The 23268-nt window shown below is 38.3% G+C and overlaps 1 protein-coding gene across 27 annotated transcripts in view; it reads right to left on the bottom strand.

Moving 5' to 3' along the window:
- tlk1a (tousled-like kinase 1a) overlaps nt 1-23268 on the bottom strand; it is a 67663-nt gene that overhangs the window by 34245 nt on the left and 10150 nt on the right. For 14 of the 27 annotated variants that reach the window (XM_087266621.1, XM_087266631.1, XM_087266624.1 and 11 more), the window contains 2 exon segments: nt 6110-6231; nt 5516-5587 (listed from right to left, as the gene is read on the bottom strand). In XM_087266621.1, coding sequence (XP_087122747.1) covers nt 5516-5587; nt 6110-6231 — 194 coding nt within the window. 27 annotated transcript variants of the gene reach the window in all.

Raw genomic sequence — 23268 nt, 5'->3', positions numbered from 1 at the left:
AGTCTGCCACAAACCCCAAGCGCACACACACAAACAAGTAAATATGGTTTATGAAGACTCTCTACAGGTATAGTGTATTTTATATGAAACAAAATGCTTATAGTATGTCTGTACCCTACCCATAAACCCAACCCTCGCAGGAATTTTTAAGGTCGCATGAAATGTAAGTTAATATTATGCGTTTTTTCTCCATATAATGACGTACATCAAACTAAAAAGGCCTGATTTCGTCTTTTGGGATGCGATTAGACCGGTGGAAGATGGGTGCTGCTAACAAAGTGGAGGAAGATTGACAACCTGATAGCTTTCGCATGATGTCAAATGATTAGGTGAGTGCACCCCTGGAGGGAAAACATTACTATTTCTCGTTGGCCTGTCTGCAGTCCCGACCTGTCTCCAATAGAGAATGTGTGCCACTCTCAGCGCTAAATGTGACAACGAAGATTCCTTACCAATGTCTACCTTAAGACTTGTTTGCAGGAAGAATGGGACAAAATGACACCTGAAATACTTTCATTTGGTGTCTTCAGTCCCTAAACATTTTTTAAAGGGTCTCGAAACACCAACACACATTATTTGTGATGTTGATAGTCATAGTCGCTGCTAAAAACACTATTAGGAAAGTGAAAATTGGTTGTTTTTGCGTTATTACCAGCAAATTCGTTCTTCCGGTTTGAAACAAATTTTTGAAGCTGTGTCACGGTGATTAGATACTTGTATGTATTCCAGCATAGAGATTGGCTGTCTGTACTGGCGAGTCCAACGTGGCACATTTGAGTGTGCAGCATTAATTCATGAGAAACACTTGCTTCAAACCAATCAGAGCGCGCTATTGTGTATGCGGTGCAACTTCATTAATATGCATTATAGCTTCGAAGACTGTTTTTACCTGTTACAGTATTTTTAAAACCGTGCTGGTTTTTTTCTCCACAGCGTAACCAGCGAAGGCTGATGGCGATGCATTCTGGGATACCTGAGCAAGAATGCAGTAGTGACCTCTCGATGCATGGCCAAAGGGGCAGAGCAAGTACACATCCGAGAATTTTATCTGTGCTTGGCAAGATGTGAACTTTGAATCAGAACAGTATTTCGGCGACGTTGATGACCTTTCACAAGGATGCATATTGAGAAACATCCATTGAGTAAGGGGACGGGGCTTTCTTTTGCGAAGCATTCCCTTATAGCAAACTAACTATAAAAGAGAAGGTATTAATATGCAGTTGCTATGGAAACCGTCAACAGAAGGACCAGCACTCCAAACGTAGAAACAAATGGTCAAATTTTCATTGAAGATTACCAAAACAAATCTTTTTTTTTTTTTTTTCTCAATGAATTAACTTGCACGGATTAATTATTCACCTTAAACATAATGCACACTAGCAAAATAAATATTGTAATCTTTGATTTAAACAGACATTAAGCGTTTTTAATGTATGTACTTGTAAACGAATGCAACTAGGTTATTCCCATGTCATTATACAAATGCAGGTCCTAGTAAACCACATAAACAGGAGCGCACTCACACACGCAGAGTGACACAGCAACCTCCATGAGGCAAAAGCACAGCCCTCAGCGTGCGCACACACAAAACCAGAGCTTCATTACAGGGAACATTTCCTATCGGCCTGAGTCACACACACACACACACACACCAGCATCAGTTTCTCTGTAGCGCTTTGATTCAAGGAAAGCACAGCAGAACGTCTCTGTGCCATCTGCTGAACTATGAACTGAGTTATTAACAACAGCTTTCATCAGGACTCAACCGTGCGCAGCTACAAAAAAGCACATCCATTACAGATCTTGGTTCGGGGCAAACACTTCAGCGCGTCACTGTGCAATTAAACGTTTACTGATCTGTTTTTTTTTGTTTTTTTTTTGTGACATTCTACAGACATGGACATCTTCCAGTGTGGATGGCTTGACAGCTTTCAAAGCCTGACACCTGAAGCACAAATGCCTACAGTGAAGGTTGAAAGACGGTTTAGCATATCTACAATGAATTAACAACCTGAGTCAACCTTCTGTGCAAGAGTTTTGAAATTGTTTACTAAGATATTTGATGAGGATCTGAATAATATATTCATGGTATATACTAGGAATAAAAGCCATGTCTCTTTCAAATATTTACATTAAATTCATTGTCATGCAGTAACTGAATCAGCATACTACCATCATAAAAACATTGCAAGAATTAGACGCTTTGTTCGCAGTGAGGCCTTAGGGCGTACTCACACTATGCTATCCTAACCGTGCCTGTTTCCTGGATCGTATTGAGAAGTGTGAGTGTTCTGAATCTGGCTCAGGCAAGGTTCAGCTGGCCGGCCCTGGCCTGGTTGGAGGAGGTGTGCCAGATTGCAGTTCACTTGTGCTTTGGTGCGGTACGCTTGTAGTTTGAGTGCAAAGCGCGCCTGAGCCCCAAACTGAAGTCAAGACGTGACTTTTATGGGTCTGTTTCATATGGATTTATTAATCATTCTTACTGTACAGTGAACGCAAACTCATTCATTCATTCATTTCATTTCTTGTCGGCTTAGTCCCTTTATTAATATGAGGTCGCCACAGTGGAATGAACCGCCAACTTATCCAACAAGTTTTTACGCAGCGGATGCCCTTCCAGCCGCAACCCATCTCTGGGAAACATCCACACACACACATTCACTCATACACTACGGACAATTTAGCCAACCCAATTCACCTGTACTGCATGCCTTTGAACCGTGGGGGGAAACCGGAGCACCCGGAGGAAACCCACGCGAAGGCAGGGAGAACATGCAAACTCCACACATAAACGCCAACTGAGCCGAGGCACGAACCAGCAACGTTCTTGCTGTGAGGCGACAGCACTACCTACTACGCCACTGCTTCGCCCCGAATGCAAACTGTCTTAGATCATTAAAGATGCAAACCCTTCACTGCACGACAGCTGCACCTTCAGCAAACCTCCTAATTCCTGCAGCACGAGAACTTTATGATTGTTTATGAGCAGCGAAAGTGGCTGATCTGTTCGGCGAAATATTTGACTGCGTGTCACTGCATATTAAATGACTAAAATAATGTAACTAAAGAAATCTCCACTTAGGGCTAAGAGAAGGGTTGAACGAAGATTTTTCAGGACCACACTCGAAAGCAAGGCTTGAGAAAATTTCCCAGAATACACCAGCCACAGCTGCACCCGGAAGTAAGGAGATCCACAAATTAGTATTTTTTGTTATTATAATGAAATTTTACAACAAACAAACATGTTTTAATATATTCATAACCGCATTCGAGTTTTACCGCCATGCTAAAATAAAAACCGTTAAATTTCACAATCTATAATCCATAATCATAACTCTTTTCAGTAGAGCTGTGAACTTACACTGGTCTAACGGTTCGGTTACAATTATCATGCCATCGATTCGGTTCAATTCAATATCACGGTGCATCAGAGTGCACTTTCCATGCTTTCCATACACAGTTTTATATTTTCTTCACAGCAGAATTCTTCTATTAAAACGTATGAATATATTTATATTTTTATACTATTTGTAATACAATTTTGTCATTTAATACAAAGTCATTAAAATAAACGATACCTTTAAACAACACGAGCATTAAGCAAATAATATAAACAAATATAAATACGCCGCTCACTTTCTGATCCTTGTCTAGTTCTCTTACACCCCTTTGATTGGTCACACCCTCAACAAAAAAAAAGGCTGTGATTGGCTCTTACGCGCTGAGTTCTTCACAGATGAGTAACACTGATACGCGGCAGGGGCGATCACAGCTGATCCATGATAGACACGGTCGAGAAAACTCTGCAGGCACGCGCTCGTGTCTGTATACAGAAGTATCACTGTAAAACAGCCGAGAGGAGAGGAAAAGTCACGCCAGCAGGTCAAATGGGCCACAATGAGAGAGAGAGAGAGAGAGAGAGAAAGAGAGAGATGGAGTACTTTCATTCTCTCAATCGCAGTGAAATAGGGGCTTCTGCTGTAAGAGTCAGTGAAAGGCTGTCCAGCAAACACACACGCAGTGAAATTGTGCACAGTTTCTGAGTTTTACGTAGTTGGAGCGTTGTAAATACTAGGGGTGTCAAAATTAATTGTTTCTTCTGTGCACGGCGATGCAGACACGGACAATTCGGTATCGATTCAGTAATAACCATAACCGGTTATTATGTAGTGACGTCATTTATCTCCTATGCGCTCTGTCGCGAGGGAGGTGAGCGCCGGTATTTACAACACTCAGCCAACTCAGGGCCGGCCCGTGGCATAGGCACCATAGGCAAATGCTTAGGGCGCTGTATATCCAGGGGGGCGCCAGAAATGAGCGCAGTTCAGTTGGTTTTGTTTTCGATTTTCCTGACACACATTCAGTTACAGACGGCAATAACTCAAAAAACGCTTACCCTAAAAAGATCTAAAGTGTGTTTCCTACAGAAAGACAAAGCTGGTTATGTTTCACAGCTGTCTTTCTTTTTTTCGCTCGACATTACGAGCACTGCTCCGTTTAAGCCCTCGCAGTCTGCGTTTACTTTAGCCAGCAGAGCTCGCGCTGAGAGGAGCTCTCAGTAAGGGACCGTCGGAAAAGTGCTTATTTTTTTCGTTTTTCTGCTCCGCTCAGCGCGAGCTCTCCCTGTTGCAAGGGCTTAAGTGTGTTTGTTTGTGTGTGTGTGTGTGTGCGTGTTTGTTTGTTTGATGCTGTTTATGTTTGTGAATGTGTTTGAATGAGAGACAGTGTGTTGCTGTGTGTCTGTGTGTTTATACAGACAGCATGTTATAGCCTCCCCCCTAAAATATAACACTATATATGGAAAGCATCGTCAATGCACCGTGATGCACCGAGATATCGAATTGAACCGAATCGATGGTATGATAATCGTAACCGAACCGAACCGTGAGACCAGTATAGGTTCACACCTCTAGTAAACACTGACAAAAACATTGACACTCAAATGCCCTGTCAGAAAAGTCTAGTGGCTGGGAATGAGTTTATTACAGTGTCTGCTATAGTGTTAATGTTATTTTTGGTGTGTTTACATAGGTGAATATAGCCACTGTGTAAATGCACAGAATAGTTACGCTCTTATTGCCACATTATATTATTATGATAACATAATATATGCCTTCAGTGATGTCCTAAAAATAAATACCAAAAAATCACTGTAATCACTACAGAAGTCGTGATCGTCTGATCTCATATGAAGCAAGAGATGGCATTGACATATGATGACGTGTGCTGGTGCTGTCCCAATTCTAAAGGGTAAATTTTTAAGCCATTCTCCTTTACACTCGGTTTTAAGGGCCAAGGGGAAAGGGTACAAAAATAGAATTGGGATTGGGCCTATTTCTTGAATTCTCTTGATGATGACGACATTGTAGGTTAAAAGGTCCAATTAATTTGTTCTTTGGAGAGCTGAAGCTTTTTGGCTTTTTATTCTGTTCAAAAACACGCCACAGTATTGAACAAGTGTTTGCTTTAGAGTTGTCTGGTCAATCAAACAGAACGAAACTGAAGCACTACTCACCTCTGACTCTTTATCACTGGAGGAGCCCAGACTTCCAAAGCTGTGATTGGAACATTCGTTGTTTGTCAAGGTCTGTACAGGAAAAAAACACATTTACATGAATCAATGCAGATGAGCCAGCTGAGAGTCGAGGCGGATGAATGCGAGGTGTTCATGCAGCAGGTGTTGTGAATTAATGATCTGACAACTTCAAGGAGAAGACAGTTGTGCGAGCAAAGAATACACCACACAGCCAAAGAGAACTGCGAGTTTCCATGTGAGATCTAACCTGAACCTCACGGTCAAAATGTCCTTGGTTTCATTAAAAAATTATTAAATCATTAAAAAAAAAGGAACACAATGAGACTCTTATGAAACTAGCTGTGTCTGAGACATAAACACGTCCGAAACAGGGTTTTTTATGGCTCTATGTTCCTCTGTTTTGAGTTTCTTCATTGAAGTCGAGTTTACTTAGGAAATGTGTGAAATGCTGTAGAAGTAGCTCAAATTCGCACTCATTCATAGAAGAAAGAGATGGAAACCGGCAAATGTGCAACTATCTACCGTTTGCAGAACTTTACAAATAAGAATCTGGAGATAAACCGGTCCACTAACTTTAGTTCCGCCGCTAGTGCTGCCAGTGCTGCCCACCGTGTTTCCGCTGACCCCGCCCAGAAATCTGGCCTCCAGCAGCTCCTGACGTCGAGGGTCCAGACTGTGCAGCTCTTCCATAGCACCTGCGGAACAACACAAACACGGGTCACTCCAGAGCCCAGATACTGCAACCACTTCATTCAGACAGAATCAAAGCATTAAATGATGTCACATCTCACAGTCTCCTGGGTCACGTGTTCATGAGCCCACAGGTAGAACATTCCCGAGAGCAATCGCAGCACACAAAACTAGATCACAAACATGTTAAACCTCATGACCCGTGTCTCACAAGAAGAGACAAAAACACTCCACTGATAACAAAACAGGAACATTCATGCTGGAAATATGAACAACAGCACACCTATGCTAATATTCGGAGAGAAATATGAAACAAACACTAATCTCTGTAATTCAATTGATAAAAGTCTTAGTCAAACATGCATGGCTGCATTAAAATGAAGCTTTATTACTAATTCTACTTGACTATAAATTTTTTTTTTAAGTTTTAAAAAGTTGGGCTATGTTCTCATCACCTCTGCTTGCATCTTTCTAAGCTGTGATGATCATTATGTATGCCGGATATTTGTTGACCAGCTTTCCTTAACTATTTGCTCAAACAATGATTCACTTTAGCAATCAGCTAAATTCACCAGGTTTAATTTTATCTACAAAAAAAATAATAATAATTATAATAATATATATAATTCAAGTTAAAAATCACAAAAATAATACATTTAAATAACACATTCATGTTCAAAACTCTTTTTTTTCAACACTCATTTATTTCCTAAACTTAACTGAAAGTGCAAGAAAACACCTACACCTTTATTTTTCCCCATATGATCAACAAATTGCACATTTAAAGTCATTTTGAGGTCTTAAAAATCCCAAAATGCCAATCTTATCTGTAACATGTCACAAATATGGAAGGCAACAACAAAACTGGCTACCAGCACAAATCTCAAAAGGATGAACTTATCTGATAAGGATTACATTTAGGGATCCAGTGATAAAACTTTGGGGAACCGATGCGATCTTGAGTCCTAGTGGACTTAAGATGCCGAGGTCATATTGATCTGCGAGAGCATCTATGCTAACGTGCCGTGAGGAGAGCTACAGTGAAACGCTGCAACACGAGCACATTAAAATTGACATTTGAACAAAAATACCATTGTTCAGATGATTGCTGTCTTTACACACCTACCCCGTCCCTCTTCACCACCTTTCCCTCTGTTTTTCCTTCACAATCGCCCACTTCCTCCTTGCTCTGTTCTGCTCTGCTTAGTCAATGGGGCGTGATGGAGAGAATGTGGCTCTTCGGGCTTTCGTTCTCATCCGGGTGGGCTCCTTGGGGTTCACCCCGCTGTCATTATGTCTCTCTAATGAGCCACCATTATGGCTCTTCACCGAGCACTGTTGCAGGAATCACAGAGGAGCTCTACCGCAGGGAAATCCTCATACACTGTAGAGAGTCGTCCAAGAAAACCCAGAACAGCTCATCACAAGGAAGAGCTTGGCATATGGTTGAAGACATATTACTAAATACATCCAGACTAGGGATGGGAAGATTAACCGATATGTATCGATACGCGGTCATGCGCATGCACGATGCGAGTGCATCGGTTGAGCAGCAGAGGATGAATGAAATTTTGCAAGCAAATCGAGATGCATCGGTTTTTCCAAGATACAGCTTATATTTTTAATATAGAATGTATTTTTTATTTATTAACAAGTGTTGTCAACCTGTTTTTGGCGCATAATTTAATCGACCTACATAAAGTAAGCCTTAGCAACGGACTTGCGGATGTGTACACTTACACTACAACTCAGTGTATCAGGTGTGCGGATGAAGCTAGTGGTGCGCCCTCAGAAAGCGCGAGAAGCAAAACAAACATTTTATTCCCCACTGAGTTTTAAATCTAAAGTATGGCAACATTATGGATTTAAGGATGGACGACATGACAGGACAGATGCAATTTGCAAAATGTGCCGCGCATCTGTAAAATACGCGGGCAGTAAGACTAATCTGAAATCTGTGGTGAAAAAGTGGTGAGAAAAGCATTGCAAGTTTTTTTTTTCCATGCGCAACAGTTTTGTGCGCTCTATGCCAATAACGGATGTTATTGCATTGTTCATCTGCAGGGCCGGAGCAAGCTTAACTGCCGCTCTAGGCAGAGGACGATCACGCCGCCCTCAACCCCAATGTGAAAACGAAAGTGACCGGTTATGAAAATGAAGTGACGTGTCGCGGACCTCTATTCTTCCGCCCATATGTGCGGATATAACTGAGGACGCACGGGTGTCGCGGACTTCTGTTCTTCCACCCTATGCGCGGATATTAGTGAGGACGCGCGGGTGTCGTGGACCTCCATTCTTCCGCCCTATGCGCGGATATAACTGAGGACGCGCGGCTGTCGCGGACCTCTATTCTGCCGCCCTATGCGCGGATATAACTGAGGACAAGCTGGTGTCGCGGACCTCTATTCTTCCGCCCTATGCGCGGATATAACTTAGGACAAGCGGGCGCTGATGGAGGTGTCGCGGACATAACTGAGGTTGCGGGTGGTAAGGGGGTGTTGCGGACGCCGCCCTCTCTATACTGCCGCCCTAGGCGGCCGCTTAGGTCGCCTCTATGGACGCGCCGGCCCTGTTTATCTGCAAAGATATTTAGCCTAGTGTCACGGAGAGCGAAGGTTTTAAACACCTCCTCCTGTTAATTTTTATTTAATTATAATAATAATAATATTAATAATAATAATAATAATGATAAAATAATGGGTGTCACGGTGGCACAGTGGGTAGTTTGACCACCTCACAGCAAGAAGATTGCTGGTTTGTTATATTTTTATTAGCCTGTTGTTTACAGTGACAGTGATGTTTCAAAGCAGCAGAACACTGCTAGTTCACAACCTTAAGTTTTGAATATTCAGTGGCAAAATATATCTTTGTAAAACTTGTTTTCATAGTTGAAAAGTTAAATCACAATTCTTGTTGTGCAATGGTAAACCTTTATGTTGAAAGAGTGCAAATATATATATTTTAATATATATTGCACTTATACATTCTGTTTATCTTGAAAATACTTAAATAATATGTGCTATATGTTCTAAAATGGCCCTCTACTGTAAACTGACACTTTGGCTCTGAGAGAAAAGCCAGTTTGTAAAAAAGTCTTGGTTTTGCTTGGTTAATAAATAATCAAACTTAATCAATGGCACAGCATCCTCTTTCACATCATCTCATAAACTTGATCTAATTAGTTAGTGCTGGATTATCGCATCGTATCGTGATATGGGTGTGAATCGTATCGTGTTGCATCGCAATATGTCACAAATGTATCGCTAATATATCGGATCGTATTCTTTGTATCGAGATGCGTATCGGATCGGCATTATAGCTTAGATGCCCAACCCTAATCCAGACACAATATAGCGTTCATTTAAGAATATATACACTCCACATTTCACAATTCTGAGTGTACTTTATACGGGTGAGTGGGCTTGACAAACCACCTGTAGAAGAGATCTCATTTCTCTCTCCGAATGCACTAGACACTTTCTTTTGGTCCATTTCTACTGAGTGGTACAGTACAATATGGGTCACCTTTATCAGGCTTGCTTTTCCACATGGTGGGCATGGTGTCCGACAAAGTTAAGACGATGTAATTTTTACTCAAGGAAATGTCACAGTAAAGCCATAGGGGTCGTACACATATCATATGACAAGCATTTCTCACAAAACAGATGCTTTATACACATACTTGTGTATAAATGTTCATTACTAACCTTTCTATGAACACGATTTGATTATAACTGCAGATCAATGATAATGTAACATCTGCAATTATATCAAATAAATAAATAAAGGCAACAAATACAGTTGAATCCAGAAGTTTACCTACACTGTAAAAAGGCACTTAACCATTAAAAAAACAGTCAGATGTTAATGTGACTAAACTTATCCTCTTTTAGGTAAGTTAGGTTTATCAAATTTGTTTACGTAATGCTTAATAGCAGAATAATGAGAGAGATATTATTTAAGAAATTGTTATAACTTTTCTTGGAAGTCAAGTTTACATACAATAAGATTATTTTGCCTCTGAAAAAGTTCAGATGATGGTGTCAAGTTTTTGGAAGTTTCTGATTGGCTAATTGACAACATTTGAGTTTATAAATACTATTCTACACAACTGTAGAATAGTATTTAAAGAAAACCTCAAACACGCTGCTTCCTTGAGTAACAACATTGAAAATCAACAAGCCAGAATCAACAACAAAAAGCCAGATTACAACTTGCTAAATTACACTGAGAAAAAAAAAAAGAGTAATATTTGGAGACATGTCCTGTGGTCTGATTGAATTAGGATTGAACTGTTTTGCCATAATGACCCTTGTTACATTTGGAGGACAAAGCGGAACACCATCCCACCTGTCAAGTATGGAAGCGGCAGAAGAAAGACCATTATGTAGAAATACTGAAGCACAGAACAGTTCACTTTTAGGTACCTTTTGACAGTGGAAAAGGCCATAAAAGCATACCGAAGTGAATCTAATCGTACCATTACAGACACCTTAAAGTTTTGGAAAAACATGCAATTCTGAGTGTACTTCATACAGGCGAGTGAGTTTGACAAACCACCTGAAGGAGACACACTCTTTTCTTTCTCCAACTGCACCATACACTTTCTTAGACACCTCAGGTTTTTGGTTTAAAAAAAAAAAAAAAAAGAAAGAAAAAAAGGCAATTCTGAGTGAACTTCATAGAGGCGAGAGGGCCTGACAAACCACCTGTAAGAGACACTTTTCCCTCGCCGAATACACCACACACTTTCTTACAGACACCTCAAGTTTCTGAAAAAACAAAAAGTTCTTAGTTTACTTCATACAGGTGAAGAGGGCTTGACAAATCACCTGTAAAACACACTTTTTTCCCTTGCCGAATATACCATGCACATTCTTACAGACACTAAATTTTTGGAAAAACATGATTTCTGAGTGAATTCCAGTATCGTGACAACCCTACTTCACTGTCAATCCATTTAAAAAAATCTCAGATTTTCCTTAACATTTAGCCACAATGTTTCAAAGAGATGGAAAGTAAACACCAGGCGAATTTGACACAGGTAAAGGCATCATACGTCTGCGCATGTGCAGTACATAAACAAAAGCATTTTTAGCCGTTTTAGCGTGTATGACCATTTCTTCAGAAAGAATTGAAATCGAGTGTGTGGACATGGACGAAAATGCCATTTTCAAATTTATCTGGATTAGTGTAAACTTAGCCTTAATCAGTCCTCAAGTTCACACAGCAGAGTAACCTCAGACGTCAACATGATCTTCCTTTGATCTAAAACTGACTTTCATTTAAAATGAATCAGCGAAAGGTCTCATAACACTGGCTAGCAGTGATTACTTATGGAAACAATAAACCCATATCTACTATTGACAATATTGATATTTGTGGTCAAACTATATCAGATGTTTTAACAGTGATAACATCATAATCACTCTACTTTACTAGTCTACAGTAGTGTCAGATAGCATCTTCATGAGCTCCTATATCAACCACATCAATCCCACATTGAAAGGCGAAGCAGTGCTTCAGTCCACTGGGACTCATCTAAACCCCAGAGTCTTTCCTGTACACCAACAGAGCTGCCAAAACAGCATCATGTCCCCTTCGCAATAGAATTCCCATCCAAAAATGCACTGACAAAATTTCCTAAACAAATTAATCAAGTGATTCGATGAAATTGAGTGATTGTGCTTCAAAAATGAACATTCACAATAAATCAAAAAATGCCCTTACAATATAATGTTGCTGAACTAAATCACATAGAAATATGAGAAAAAGGCACACACCTCCAGTTGTGGGTAATGAAACATAGCGTGCTAGAACCGCACTACGAAATCCCAAGTAGAACCCATCTCACAGCTACGGTGATACCCTCCCTGTGCAATAATGCGAACTGCAGTTACAAAAGAGAAATTAGATGGCAGGTTATTTTGTATAAGTTTTCAATTGACTGAAGATATAAGTTATTATTACGTTATACTGTTAACAAACATCTTAAATTTAACAATGTAGTGTGCGGTACATTGCGAACAAAGGTCAGATATTATTATATTGCATAAAAGTCTTAAAATAGCATAGCTTGTGCTTTCAAATTTTTCTTTTTTTAAATCGAAAGTCGAACCGTGACTTTAGAATCGAAAATGTAATCGAATCAAAGATTTGGAGGATCATGACCCCTTTAGTTATTTAGTATGAAAACATTCATATCAGAAGTGAACTGTTCCAGAATTTGCGCAAACTGTACCCAAACCACCGCTTTCAGGCGGACTCGGATATGGTTTGTGGGTGCACACCAGAGTTCAGAAGACAACGTTCACACTAGCTAAATGTACCATACTTTGATGTCAAACGAACTGGGGTGCGGATCAAAAGTGCTAGTGTGAAAGCACCCTAAGATTTAAAGCAAATTTTGAAAAATTTGGGCAAAGGAAGTTTTTAGGTTTTCCACTTAATGATTATGTTTCTTTTTTAAAATGAAAACTACACAGTGTTTTTTTTAGATTTGATCATTGAATTTCTGTACCTCTATATTGTTAGATTCCACCGAAAACCATAAAGCACAGTTTATTTAGGTTTATCTTTGTTCTGTTATTTTGTTTCATTTTTGGATATTTTATGGAGATGCACTACCCTACAAAATGATCCAAATCAATGTCAAATTCTTTCCAGTCAATGAAGTAATATTAAAAAATTAAATTTATATTGCAATATATATCGCAGAAATACAAAATATCGTAATGTAAATTTTTTCCAATACCAAGGCATCATAAACCACAGGGCTCGAAATCAACCTTTTTCCTTGGCAGCACTGGTGCTCCCAACTTTAAAAAGTTAGGAGCATCAGCCAAAATTTAGTCGCACCCACCAATTATTGGCACCGTTACTACAAGTTTTAATGTTTTATTAACCAATTTACTGCATTTTAAATCAACAATCTAAAAAACAAACAAAACGGCATCTGCATGCGCCAACCGGCCCACTGCTTGACATGAATGAAACTATAATAACTTTGCTGTTCTCACGGGTGCTGTGTGATATTACACAGATAATACTGACTTAATAGCTTATTATTTGCATACGTCAACTAAATAGCAATGTTTTTTTTTTCATGTGCTGCTATATTAGTTTTATCTTAATGAATGCAAGCCCTTTTGCGATGGTGTACATGGTGTTACGTTTTACATATAGCTGCCACCTGCAGAGCTGACAGATTAAATGAAGGATTAAACAGAACCTCTCGTGCTTAAAATGTGTAGATTTGGCGAACACTGTTACCTGCAAACTCCATCACATAGGCTTTATGATGAATGCTTTAGTCATTTTCATAGCGTACTTTAAACTACTTTTTTTTTGTTGTTGTTGTTTTCATTCTCTCATTTTCAGTGCTTTACATGTTCGCGGTTGTAGCTCTCCCTGTCATCTGGAGAAAGGCATCGACTGAGTGATTGATAGCTGACATTAACCAATTCGTTCACATTTAGTGCTAGAGCAGTGGACCAATCAGAAGAGCTTGAAGGCGGGGCAAGCATTGTGCGCTTTGTTTACTGCAGCAAGTTGACATGACAACTGTTTTAAACTATTTAGGAGCGCTGAGTTTGGCATCTCAGGTGCTAAGATGTCTCATAAATCTGCGTGTGTGGTGAACATTTTGCAGTGAAAACCAGTCGCACAGCACTAATTTTATGTAGTCGCACAAATGCTCCCATATATAATTTGAGGTGGCATAGATAAAATTTTGGGCGCGTATGCGACCAAATCGGTCGCAAATTCGAGCCCTGAACCACCTTAATAAAGTGCAACTAGGTCATACCCAATATACAATTTCCTGCCCTCATAAAGCACATAAACAAGTACACACACACACAAAGTTTTCTTTCCTTCTCTGACGAGAACAAAGCCAAAACAAACAAATATAATAAGGAGGATAGAAAAACCCGACAGCCCAGAGGATTGCATCAGGGGACAAGCGGAGACAGAAATGGATACACAATCATGGCTAGTGTCAGATCAACACAAATCAAAATACACTGATTTATTCACTGTAGACTAATGACAAGAACAGTATACGGTGTAAAACTAGCGATAGCTATTCAACACTGCAACACATCATAATGTGTAATCTGGTCTGGTAATGTGGATCTGGTCTGCGGTGACAGAGAGCCGTGACACTTGGACAGATGTGTAGAGAAACCTGAGAAATGTCAAGTCACAAGGACTGAGAACCCAACATTCATACCAGCAACAAAGATGACCAGAGAAGGAAATCAACTCCAATACAAAACACATTCATTAACAGGCCACCTTTTAATACTCGACTAAAATCATTGGAATCAAATTTGATAGCAACTGGTCTAGTATATCTTAATTTAAAAATATTTAGATATTTGGATTGAAAACAGGACAAAACTACTTAGTTTATTATTATTATTTTTTATTAATATTATTATTATAACAGCTCAGGGATTAGCTTTTTTTGAATAAACGGTTTGAAATTAATGCTTTTTTTAACCCGATTCATCGATTAATTGAAACAAAATTGACCGTTTAATCGATTATTAAAATAATCGTTAGTTGCAGCCCTACTTCCAATCACCGTCAATGTAGTGCAAAGTAAGGCTCAAGAATGAGTCCATCATCCTACTTGACCACAGATCTGATTTAGCTGCAAAGTGGCCGCAGAAGTCGAAATCAGTCACAGCCTTTAACAGAACAGGATCACGTGACAGGTAGGGAAAGTAATAGAAAAAATCGTCCTTTAAAAATTAAATTGATTATAGGTTCTGAATAGGGGTGTCACGATTTCAATTTTTAATCGAAATCGATCGAAATTTATGCTCAATTTCGATTATCGAGTCAAAAAATAGAATCGATGATGCTGCCACGCCCCCATGTCACGTCAGCTTGGCTTGCCAAGCGGGAAAAAAACAGGCTTGTTGAAGTGCTTGTTAAACTGCAGAAGCAGGAGACCCGTCGACAGAGCTTAAACTGTTAAATCTCTCCTCTTTCAATGAAGTCGCTAGTGTGTAAGCATTTTGGATTTCCAGTGAATTATGTTGACAACGTTCGTGTTGTCGACAAAAAAAAAACAGTTTTGCAAGCTCTGCTATGTACGTAATACATACGGTTCGTCCGATAGACAACACCGGCATCGCGATCCTCCGCCCGCCCCCGTTGCAAATCCGCTCGCGAAAAGTTCACACTCAGACCCTGTTTACACTGTCTTTGTTTTTAAATGGCATTTTAGAACGACAACGATTTGACATCCACAGTGGCGTGTAGCATTTCTGAGCAGCCCTCCTTCCTCACTACCTCTGAAAATGCACATCACGTGACCACACAGACACAGACATGCGCTCGAGACAGCAGGTCCAGGCAGTCAGAGGACTGCTTCAATCTTTCACTCACTTGTACTTAGTCATTTTAGCGAACACCTCAGATACTGTTGGCTGGTTCCTGTTGGTTGTGCGTCTTTTTTTACCAACGCCATTATAACGACACAGATCACTGCCTATTCACGAGTCCCACAGAAAAAAGTTTGATTGACAGGTGGTAATTATGTGTGTAACTTGCCTTTATTCATTTACTGTATGATTTGTTTATAGGTAAAACAAAGAACATCCAGGTCGGGTAGTTTAAACGGTAGGCTACAAATAATTAATTGGTCATTAATTAATTAATTATTCAATCGAAAATCAAATCGTGTCTTTAGAATCGAAAATGTAATCGAATCGAGGATTTGGAGGATCGTGACACCCTTAGTTCTGAATGTTGATTTCGATCAATCGCCCAGCCCTACCTTAACAGAGAGGAAACCTTGGGAGAAACCAGACAAAATCAGGGAAGCAGTTCTCTTCTAGCCAAATACTAAATCATCTTCCCTGAATCACTCACTGCGCACAACAGAACTGTAGAACCTCAGCCAATCAGATTGAAGCCTGTCATTTTGTGTGACATCAAACGTCCAATGCTTGTGCTGTCCGAAGGCTCAGACCATCAAGCAGAAGTTTACATTTTCAGCTGTGAAAGTGATGTCTCCAAGGACTAATGTCGCCCACGGTACAAATGTTTTATGGTGCTTGTTCATAGAGTTTATGTTTAAACAGCCACAATAAAACATTTACTGCAACTGTGTAAATGATAACTGCTCTGGAGAGACTCCCACCCACTCAGACACTAAATTAAATGAGCGCAGATGCAGACAGTGTTTGTATTGCTCAGTTCATAAATAGATGAGATTAAATCAGCATCACTTAGAAAAATAACTTTGTCACTTTATATAATTATGTTACAGAAAAGAGACGCAATATAAATACTAGACTATCACATGGTTAAAATAATCAGACTTTTACACAAACTGAGCCTCAAAAGTATTCGGACAGAAGCATATAAAATTCTAAATGTTAAATTGTTGTTAGTTTTTTCGTAGGAAAATGATTAAAAGTGAGGTAACAAGAAGTAGTTTGTGAACTGTCACTAGCTATGTTTCCATCCACCAATTTTTATGCGCATTTTGTAGCTTAGCTACATCTAAGGTTTTTTTTGTTAATTTTTAAATCAAACAAACTTTAATCTAAGTCAGTTCTGTCTAAGTGATTAATAAAACATGATGCATAATTGTTAGGCTATTTAGTGCAATTAACATGCTGTAGAACAGTGTTTTTCAACTGGTGGGTTGTGACCCAAAAGTGGGTCGCGGGAACATTTTCAGTGGGTCGCAGAGTGTGTGATCCAAAAAAATAAAAAATAAAAGTTAAATTTTTTACTAGGAATGTAACGGTATCAGAATTTCACGGTTCGGTAATACCTCGGTATGAATGTCACGGTACGGTATTTATTGAATCATTTACATGAAAAAACAAAACTTATGAAAATACTTCAAAAAAGTGCCAAAAGTGTCAATGACATACAAATTAGCCATCTATCTGTAAGCTTTGAAACAGGAACTTCAATTTTAATAACAAAAAAATATTAAACCATGTAAAAAAAATAAAGTTTCAATTTAGTATCACATTCAACATTTAATCACTCACTCACTTAGATAGAGATGGGTTTTAAAGAAAATTATCATAAAATATTATTATATTAAAAATTAAATATTATTATATTAAAATTAAATATAATCTGGTAAAAGCTGGTATCTCTGGGCATTTACAATGTCCCCTGCAACAGAAAAAAACCCTCTCATTTGGGACTGAGGTTTCTGGGACAGAGAGATATGACTTGGCCCAGGTTGACAGCAGTGGGTAACGTTGTGCATTGTCTTTCCCCCACTTGAGAAGACAAACCATGAGTAAGATAGAGGTCTCATGTCTGCATCAATCTGAACAGTGTGCTGACAACACCGCTATTCAGTATGCGCGCGGCGACAACACCCGCTTTAGAGTTTTCCAGCTCTTTCTCATCCCCGCTTCTAGCAGCACACTCCATTTCCGCATTACTGGATCTGTAACGACAACAGACCGCAAGGGATGATGGTCAAGCATGGGCTGATGGGAATTGTAGTTTTCGCTACCTCCCGTTCACTTCATTCGCCTGAGCAAATTTTCTCAGAAGACCTATAGTTTTACCGAGTCATGCGACTTCGGTAATATCTAAAAAAATTAATATTGCGGTATGACGGTATTTACAATACCGTTACATCCCTATTTTTTACTCATTTTGCTTATATCGGACTTTTATCTTGTCACTGGCCCATGAACACTTCCTGCTTGTTATCAAAATATTACATAACTGTAACAAACTTAATGTTAAAATACCTATCATATCAATATGTGGCTCTTTTTTTGGATTCTCTAGAGCTATCAAAATAAAAATGTAAAACAGGAAATACGTTGGGACCATTGCTTTTCTTTACATCCCTCAAAATGGTCTATAGCATTGCTTTATCCTATTGTTCAAAATGAATGCGCATCTTCACTTTTTCAAGCATTCTTTTTGTGTGATAATCCAAAATGTGCATAAAAATTGCCGGATGAAAACAGCTATATCAGTACAATATTATATGAGAGTGAGCCATTATAATCACAGGATATATCTCTGTGCTCAGTGTGCAACAGTGAATGGGACTAAAAAAAAATCCTAAAAAGAAGCGAGCAGCTTGTGGAGCCTGTCTGCAGTCTTTTAACCAGGCTTAGCCCTCTCTCACTCTCTGGAGGACCAAGAGCCAACATGGATGCCCAGCACATTCCCACTGACACAAAATGGCAGTGCAAAGATCAGTGGTGTCATCAGGCCAGGACATAAACAGGACTGCAGGGGAGCTTTATCATTGGAGTTGGCGGTAATAATGGAGGCCGGCAGGAGAAGGTGAGGCTATTTTGAGAAGCCTCAGACACGGTGGATGCGTTTCATGAGTGCTAAATAATCAATTTATTCTTCAAAAACAACACATCTGGGAGATGCAGCTACAGTAGACAGATGCAGATTAATAGCATCATCCAGGCTTGATAAATCACATTTACAAATCTCAGACAGGACAAAAATGAGAAGCATAGGCCTGTGCAATATGACGATGTAGATCACATAGACAATATAATAAGTCTATAGTTTCATATTATGCTCCATTGTTTATTTTGTGGTGCCACAAAACGTATTGTTTTGTATAGGCCTTCCACAATCAATATATTGACTTATCGCACAACACAAACATGTTCTCAATCATTTTTGGTGATGCAACAGCCATCGCCCATACAATAAAAAAACAATTCTAGCCACATTTTAGTCAATTGCGCAGCCTTTCTATCTTTATTGGAAGTGTCAAGTGTGGTTAAAAAAAACACTATAGTATTTACTCTAGATTACATTAGTACATCTAGTCATGTGGGGGTCTGATGACTTAAAATAGATCTGGTACTTTTTTCTATTTTTTTTTTTTTTTTTTTTTACCTAGCACTTTTATTGTTAACATTTATTATTATTATTCTTGATTTGTTTAGGATATACAGTTTAAGTCAGAATTATTACCCCCCCTGTTTATTTTTCTCCCCAATTTCTGTTTACAGAGAGCAGATTTTTTAACACATTTCTAAACATAATAGTTTTAACAACTAATAACTGATTTATTTTATCTTTGCCATGATGACAGTAAATAATATTTGACTAGATATTTTTCAAGACACTTCTACACAGCTTAAAGTGACATTAAACTAGGTTAATTAGGTTAACTAGGCAGGTCAGGGTAATTAGGCAAGTTATTGTATAACTGGTTTGTTCTAAAGACAGTAAAAAAAATGTAAGTGGCTAATAATTTTGACCTTAAAATGGTTCATAAAAAATTAAAAGCTGCTTTTATTCTAGCCGAAATAAAACAAATAAAATTTTCCCCAGAAGAAAAAAAATATCCAAATAATATAAAATTCTTTAAAAAATAATAATAATTTAAAGGGGGGCTTATAATTCTGACTTCAACTGTACGTTTTCACATTCCGATGCCTGATTATTAAATTGCTAAAATGAATATAATTGAATGAAATATTGAGTTCTTTGGAAGAGTGTACACTACCTAACAAAAGTCTTGCCATCGATCCCAGTTGTAAAAGCAACAAATAATAACTTGACTTCTAGTTGACCGTTTGGAAAAGTGGCAGACGGTAATTTTCTGACATTTGTGCTGCCCATTACACTACAAACCACAGAGGGCGAATTCTTCAGCAGGATAGCGCTCCTCATACTTCAGCCTCTACATCAAAGTTCCTGAAAGCAAAGAAGGTCGTGCTGCTCCAGGACTGGCCAGCCCAGTCACCTGACATAAACATTATTGAGCATGTCTGGGGTCAGATGAAAGAGGAGGCTTTGAAGATGAATCCAAAGAATCTTTTTAAAATCTCTATGGGTCCCGCAAGAACGCTTTCTTTCCCATTCCAGATGACTTTATTAATCAGTGATTTGAGTCATGTCAGAGATGTATGGATGCAGTCCTCCAAGCTCATGATGGAGTCAGACACAATATTCATTCTGTCTCCACTGCAGCAGGACTTTATATTCTATACTGGACATTATTTCTGTTCAGTGACAAGACTTGTGTCTAAGCAAAGTCAGACCTTATTGTCCTAATTAAAAAAAAATCAAGGCATGATCATATTTTATTTTGGTAAAATAAGTGTAATCTAGAGGCCTTTGCCTTTCATATAAGCCACTTCTGATACAAAATTATCAATTATAATACAAGTTGTTATTCGTTGTTCAGAAAACTTGGATAGCGACAAGACCTTTGTCAGGTAGTGTACTTGCATCATGAGGCTATTATAGTGCTAAAATGATCTTAAAATGACAATAATATTAATATTAATATACCTAAATATCGTTAGACTCATTGGAAAACAATAAAACACTGTTTATTACACTTGTACCTTTTTCTTTACTGTATTTATCTATGCTTGTAGATTGTTTATCATTTTATCCAGATACACGCCCTTACCGAATTATCCCGATCAATGTACAATTAAAAAATTCTTTCTGCATAGGAATATTCGAGTCATCTAATAAACTTGTATTCATATCAGAGAATAGCAAAATATCGCGATTACATTTTTCCAATATTTTCGTGCAGCCCTTTACTAGATCAATGTATCGTTACAAAGGATATGACATGACTTATATCGTGATTCGAGACATACAGTTGAAGTCAGAATAGCTACCCTCCCTCCCCCCTGTATGTTTTATTTCCCAATTTCTGTTTGACAGAGAGAAGACTTTTCCAGCGTATTTCTAAACCTAATAGTCTTAATAACTCATCTCTAATAACTGATTTATTTTATCTTTGTCATGATGACAGTAAATAATATTTGATTAGACATTTGTCAAGACACTACTATTCAATAAAGTGGCATTTAAAAGGTTTACCTAGGTTAATTAATTTAATCAGGGTAATTAGGCAAGTCATTGTATAACAGTGGTTCTGTAGACAATCTGAAAAAAATATTGCTTAAGGGGGCTAATAATATTGACCTTAAAATGCTTTAAAAAAAATTTCAATTCTAGCTTTTATTCTAGCTGAAATAAAACAAATAAGCCGTTCTCCAGAAGAAAAAATATTATAGGAAATACTGTGAAAAAAATCTTTTCTTTGTTAAACTTTATTTGGGAAATATTTGAAAAAAATAAATAAACAAAATAACTGGAGGACTAACAATTTTGACTTCAACTGCATATCATTCTGAAGGATATGACATGACTTATATTGTGAATTGAGATTTTTGTCATATCGCCCAGCCTTATTACAGCATGACTCAAACACAAGCCATCTAAAGTAAAGGACTCAATAGGTGATACTCAGAGCTCCCTCTTGCTCTTTGTCCTTTTTTCACTCTCTGGTGAAGAGGCATCATTTCCTTGACATTCTGCACGGGTCTCCTGCTCTCAGGCCCCTGCACAAGCACCCGGGTGAACCCTTACAATGCAGAGATGTCATTTTAGCTTTCTGCTCCTCACAACCAGTGTCCACCTGTTTTTGACACATACTTTACAAACACCTACTTTTAGATGGATTTTATGCCAGCCCACACACACACTAAATTATATATATATATATATATATATATATATATATATATATATATATATATATGGAAAAAAACGTCTTCGCAATATTATGTTTGCTATATGTTAGCTATATGAATATAATTTCACAAGAGGATTTTTAACTATTTTTAAATTATTCATCACTTTAGATTTTTCCAGAAGAAGAAAAATATAGGAAATAGTGTGAAATTTTCATTGCTCTGTTAAACATAATTTGGGAAGTATTTGAGAAATAAAAAAGTTAAATAAAAAAATTAAAAATAAAAAAAAAGCTCAGAAGGAAGATTCATTTTTACTTTGACTGTAAATCGTAACCAAGGATATGACACGACTTGTATCGTGATATGAGATTTTTGTCATATCGCCCAGCCCTATTACAGCTAAATTTTTATTTTACAGGAGAGTTCATCTGCACAAAATACAAATTACAAGCACAGAAGTCTACAAAGACACAATTCAAACACACACTGTTTTATGGTTTAATTGAAATCCAACAATATTGAGGTAGAGAAACTCAATTATCACTATATAATCTTCACTGTATAAATATTTAAATACAATTAATCTGTTAAAGCTACAAACTTAATAACTTCTTGGTGGACGTCGGCTTGAAATCACACTCACAGGTCTTAAAAAACACATCCAAATGAAAATCTTTCACTCGATTAGAGTTAAACTTGGAATTGACTCCATAAATCATGTTCTGAACTGCGGTAACTGGTTATTATAAACCCAACTCAACATTATCGATTACTGCATTGCAATCTATCCATCTATCTATTTATCTATCAATCCATCCATCCATCCATGATTTGATTGACTACAGAACAAACTGTATTGTTGTCAAATGGCTTGCCCAGTTAATTAACCTTGTTAAGCCATAAAATTACACTTAAAGGGTCACGAAACACCAAAACACATTTTTTGAGCTGTTGACAGTCATATATGTGTCCCACACTGCTAAAAACACTATTAGGACACCTATATTTCACTAAAAAGTGTAAATTGGTTGTTTTTGCGTTATTTCAAGCAAATTCGTACTTCCTGTTTGAAACGAATTTTTGAAGCTGCGTCACGGTCATGACATAATAGCGTGTATTCCAGCGTGCAGACTGGACGTCTGTGCCAGAGTGTGCCTTATTACGTCTTACAGTGTGCTGCATTAATGCATGAGTAAGGGTTGGTTCAAACCAATCAGCGCGCTCTATTGTGCAACTTCATTAATATTCATTAGTGTCACCGTCTTTACACCACAGAGACGCCACGTTGCGTTGGCAAAACAAGCGTGAAGTGTTGCTTTTACAGTTTGCTGCCATTAAGTTTTGTTTTCATTTTCTCTCTGTGAGAGCTCATCTGGATCACGTGTGGATTAACGGTGTACGCGACGCTCGACAACAATAATTTACGTGTCTAAGGAGGATTATTGTTTACCTGAGAGCTGTTCTCGTCTGCAAACGCTGAAATCCGGATTCCGGATGTAGTCTTCTCTTCATAAAGACGCGGCTCTAGTTGCTGGTGATTGTCCT

The sequence above is a fragment of the Danio rerio genome, chromosome 9 (assembly GCF_052040795.2).
Source record: "Danio rerio strain M-AB ecotype USA chromosome 9, GRCz13ab, whole genome shotgun sequence".
NCBI classification, from domain to species: domain Eukaryota; kingdom Metazoa; phylum Chordata; class Actinopteri; order Cypriniformes; family Danionidae; genus Danio; species Danio rerio.
The sequence above is the reverse complement of the archived record's forward strand: the minus strand, read 5'-3'. Positions and strand labels throughout refer to the sequence as shown.